The following is a 3766-nucleotide window of genomic DNA, read 5'->3' as shown; positions in this document are numbered from 1 at the left end:
GTAAATTGTAAAAAAAAAAGAGAGAGAGAGGAAGAGAGAGAGAGAGAGAGAGAGAGAGAGAGAGAGAGAGAGAGAGAGAGAGAGAGAGAGAGCGCTTTGAGCTGGTCCTTCGCTCCGATGCCAGGTCCTTCCTCCCGCTGGATGCAAGAGATTCCGGTTTCCTGAAAAGCTGTCCGAGAGGGCCACTGGCTCTCACCATCGGCCTCGACTTGGTCATCAATTTCGTGCCATTTCTCTCAGACCTCTCAGGTGCCAGAGACGTCACGCCAGTGCACAGCCTTTCAACCAGTAACCCCATCCAGTTGAGCGCTGCCCACAGCGGGGAGGCAGAGACCTGTATTTGGATTTAGACTTAGCCATTACCCAGCCAGGTGGGCGCGGGGGTCCCCAGGCGCTCTCCAGGTCCTCATCTGTGGGGCGGGGGCGGCTGCACCTCGAGGACCGAGAGGACTAGGGTATAGGAAGCACTCCTGGGAGGAATGGGGATGAAGGACAGAGGGGATGGCACCTGGGCGGACTCTTTGAGTGCACAGTCTGCCTATGCAGACTTTCTCCCGTTAATCTCGAACCGCCCACACACGTGTGCATGCACCACCGTTGCTGGAGAGCTGAGCTAATTGGTTTTAAAGTCTTTCCCTTATCTTTTCCCGTGGCAGGCAGTATCTATATGTGTAGCAGCCGTGTGCCTGTGCAGTTGGAAGAAGTAGCAGGCAGAGACAGGGTGCTGTCACCATGGTCCACAGTCAGCCCATGATAAGACTCAAGAGCCGGGTCCAGATCCGCAGCCTCCTGGCCCGGCAGTGCCTGGCAGAGTTCCTGAGCGTGTTCGTGCTCATGGTAGGCAGGGTGCTCGGGGAAGGAACCGGGAGGGGGGGCGATTGTTCTGGGCGCTGCCTGGTGTCCCCTCCACATCTTGCCGGCCTCCTACCCTGTCACTTCGTTCCTGTCCCTTCCCGCCTGTCCTCCTCCCTCTCTTCCCTGGCTCTCCCTCCTGCCCCCATCTCCCCTCCCCTTGCTGAGCCCTCACGTCCTCATCATTCATCCCTCTCGACCGCTCCCCTCACTTTTCCGGGCTCTGTCCCCTGTTGGTCCACCAGGCTCCCCGTCCCTGGATCCCTGCTCCTCATCTTCCCTGTCCCCACCAGTTCCTCACCCAGGGGGCCGTGGCCCAGACTGTCACCAGCAGAGGGGCCAAAGGCAACTTCTTCACCTCATTCCTGGCGGGTGCCCTGGCTGTGACGGCAGCCATCTACGTGGGTGGCAATGTCTCAGGTGAGGGGCTGGGGGCTGGGCGCTGACTGGGGCAGGACACGCCTGTGAGTGTGGGTGTGCGCCTGTGGGGAGAAGCTGACTCAGGAACACTATCTCCATGAGCTTGGCTGGTGCCCTGGACTGAGATAGGCCGTTGGCCCGGTCCAGCCCCTCCCCGCCACGTCTTGCCTGTTCTTCTCCCTCCCGTTAATCCTCTGCTCGCATAGACACAGACCCATGGCAAAGCAGTGAGGGCGAGCGCTATCTTCTCGTGTCCCCTCCCTGAAGCCCTCTGCTTCAGACCGTACCTGCTGTCCCCCAGACACACGCTGTATCACTGTGCCTGGCTGGAGCCTCGACACACGAGCACTGTAGTAGAAAGAGCAGACGGTCCCAGGTTCAAACCTTGGCTTCACTGCGTGACCCTGACAAGTTGCTTGACCTCGAACCTCAACTTCCTAACTTACGTGATGGGAAGAGGAACACCCGCCTTCAGAGTCGTGGTGGGGAGAGGCGATGTCCTCTGGTGGGTGCCTGGCAGGGACGCTTAATGGGTGTTGTTTCTCTTTTCTTGATCCGTGAAGGGGCCCACCTGAACCCCGCCTTCTCCCTGTCCATGTGCCTCCTGGGACGCCTGCCCTGGGCCAAGCTCCCCATTTACTCGTTGGTGCAGGTTCTGTCTGCTTTCTGTGCCTCTGGAGCCACATATATCATGTACTACGGTAACGGCGAGCGGCGTCGGGGCATCCACTTGTGGGCAGGGTGCCTTGGGACAGTGTTCCATGAGCACAGATGACAAGCCTGGGTGTTCCCCTCCCCCGCAGACGCCCTGCAGAACTACACAGGTGGGAACCTGACAGTGACTGGCCCCCAAGAGACGGCTTCCATCTTTGCCACCTACCCTGCATCCTATCTGTCCCTGACGGGTGGCTTCCTGGACCAGGTAGGTTGTACGTGTGTGGGGGACGCCTTTGCCTCTGCCCTCTGGGACCCCAGCCTGTTGTTCGGGCTCTGGGTGGACTGGGACGTGGGGTTGGGGCTTATCTATGCACCACCCCCCGCCCCAGCTGCCTGTGCTAGACAGAGTCGGGTGACACGTGGTGGTGACCTGGGCTGTTTGAGTGAGAGAGGGCAGATGGAGCATCTCGAAGCTGATGGGAGCCCCTCTGCCTGTCAATTCCAAGGTTCTGGGTACCTGGATCCTGCTGGTGGGGGTCCTGGCCCTCCTGGACTTGAAGAACAAGGGAGTGCCCGCAGGTCTGGAGCCCGTGGCCGTGGGGCTGCTGATCCTGGCCATTGAGCTAGCCATGGGTTCCAACTGTGGGGTCCCACTCAACCCTGCCCGGGACCTGGGCCCACGGCTTTTCACCTACGTGGCTGGCTGGGGCCCTGAAGTCTTCAGGTGGGAGATGGCCTCCCCTGGTACCTCCCTCTGCTGGGCACTCTGTCCCCGGACCCCAGCTCTCTCCTCCTAAACAGCTCTCGTGGCCTCTTAGGACAGCGTGCTTCCTCTAAGCCCCAGTTCGCCCCTCTCTCTGGCCCCCCCGTCCCCTCCACCCTTTTCGCCGACACAGTAAGATTCAGAGGTCGTGTTCTTGGACACGTACTATCTCTTCGGGCATTAGTGAGCTCATCAGCAAAATGGGCCTATTCGGATAATTCCCAGTGGCGCGAGGCTACGCCAAGCTGCCTTGGGGCTCCTCTTCTCCAAGTGCTAGGCTTGGGTGCCAAGACACCTTCTTCCTGGGGCCGATCGCCTCGGGAACGGCCTGGGGGAGCTCTTGTTACTGCCCCCAGCCCTTCGGGGGAGGCCGGGGGCGTCGCCCTGATGTCTCCCTTTTGCCTTTCTCTTGCAGCGCTGGCAATGGCTGGTGGTGGGTGCCTGTGGTGGCCCCTATGGTGGGGGCCACCCTCGGCACGGCCACGTACCAGCTGCTGGTGGCGCTGCACCACCCTGAGGACGAAGAGCCAGCTCAGGATCTAGAGTTTGCCCAGCAGAAGGCCCCGTACTTGGAAACTCCTGACTCAGCTAAGAAGCCGGAGAGCAAGCTCTGATTCTCACGCCACAGTCCTCCACTCCCTCATGGACACTGAAGAGGGCCTGAGGCCCAGGCCTGGCGGCAAAGATATTCTTCCTCTTTCTTAAGATACCAGGCCCTGGGAAGCTTCTCTGTGTACTCACCTAGGCATCGCTTCCTCCTAAACTGGGGAGGATGCCCGGACAGGGGGCAGGCCAAGGTCGGGGCCCCGGCTCTCCATCCTCTCCTCTCCCAAGCAGGTTCTGGGACTCTGAGGGCTGCCAGAAGCGTAGTTCCTCAAAACAGCCGCCAGAGGGCGCGCACCCTGGAAGCAGGACTGGGAAGGATGCGGGAACCTGCGGGGTGGCGGGGGCTCGATCCTGGGGACTTCCTCCAAAGCTTGGTCCTCGCTGCCTGACTCCCCGTTCTCCCCCAGATGCAGCCGCCCCCAGACAGTAGGTACGGGTGGGGAGACCGCCCCCGCCGAGGGGGCGTGG

General features: G+C 60.9%; 2 protein-coding genes across 2 annotated transcripts in view; both read left to right on the top strand.

Moving 5' to 3' along the window:
• The first annotated feature begins 703 nt into the window (after window positions 1-703).
• AQP10 (aquaporin 10) lies at window positions 704-3306 on the top strand. The gene is made up of 6 exons (XM_006923663.2): window positions 704-837; window positions 1146-1272; window positions 1836-1973; window positions 2076-2194; window positions 2436-2653; window positions 3108-3306. The coding sequence occupies exons 1-6, from the start codon at window positions 733-735 to the stop codon at window positions 3304-3306; spliced, it is 906 nt and encodes a 301-aa protein (XP_006923725.1). The 5' UTR covers window positions 704-732.
• A 384-nt stretch (window positions 3307-3690) lies between these two features.
• ATP8B2 (ATPase phospholipid transporting 8B2) overlaps window positions 3691-3766 on the top strand; it is a 31057-nt gene continuing 30981 nt past the window's right edge. Inside the window, exon 1 of the mRNA XM_006923662.3 lies at window positions 3691-3724. Within this exon, the coding sequence (XP_006923724.3) occupies window positions 3706-3724 (19 nt within the window). The 5' untranslated portion in view covers window positions 3691-3705. The remainder of the gene's footprint in view (window positions 3725-3766) is intronic.

The sequence above is a fragment of the Pteropus alecto genome, unplaced genomic scaffold (genome assembly GCF_000325575.1).
Source record: "Pteropus alecto unplaced genomic scaffold, ASM32557v1 scaffold49, whole genome shotgun sequence".
Taxonomy (NCBI): domain Eukaryota; kingdom Metazoa; phylum Chordata; class Mammalia; order Chiroptera; family Pteropodidae; genus Pteropus; species Pteropus alecto.
The sequence above is the reverse complement of the archived record's forward strand: the minus strand, read 5'-3'. Positions and strand labels throughout refer to the sequence as shown.

Coding starts and splice junctions, on each gene's coding strand:
- AQP10 (XM_006923663.2), top strand. CDS start 733: ATGGTCCACAGTCAGCCCATGATAAGACTCAAGAGCCGGGTCCAGATC. Junction 1,974..2,075: donor CACATATATCATGTACTACG/GTAACGGCGAGC, acceptor CCTCCCCCGCAG/ACGCCCTGCAGAACTACACA. Junction 2,195..2,435: donor CGGGTGGCTTCCTGGACCAG/GTAGGTTGTACG, acceptor GTCAATTCCAAG/GTTCTGGGTACCTGGATCCT.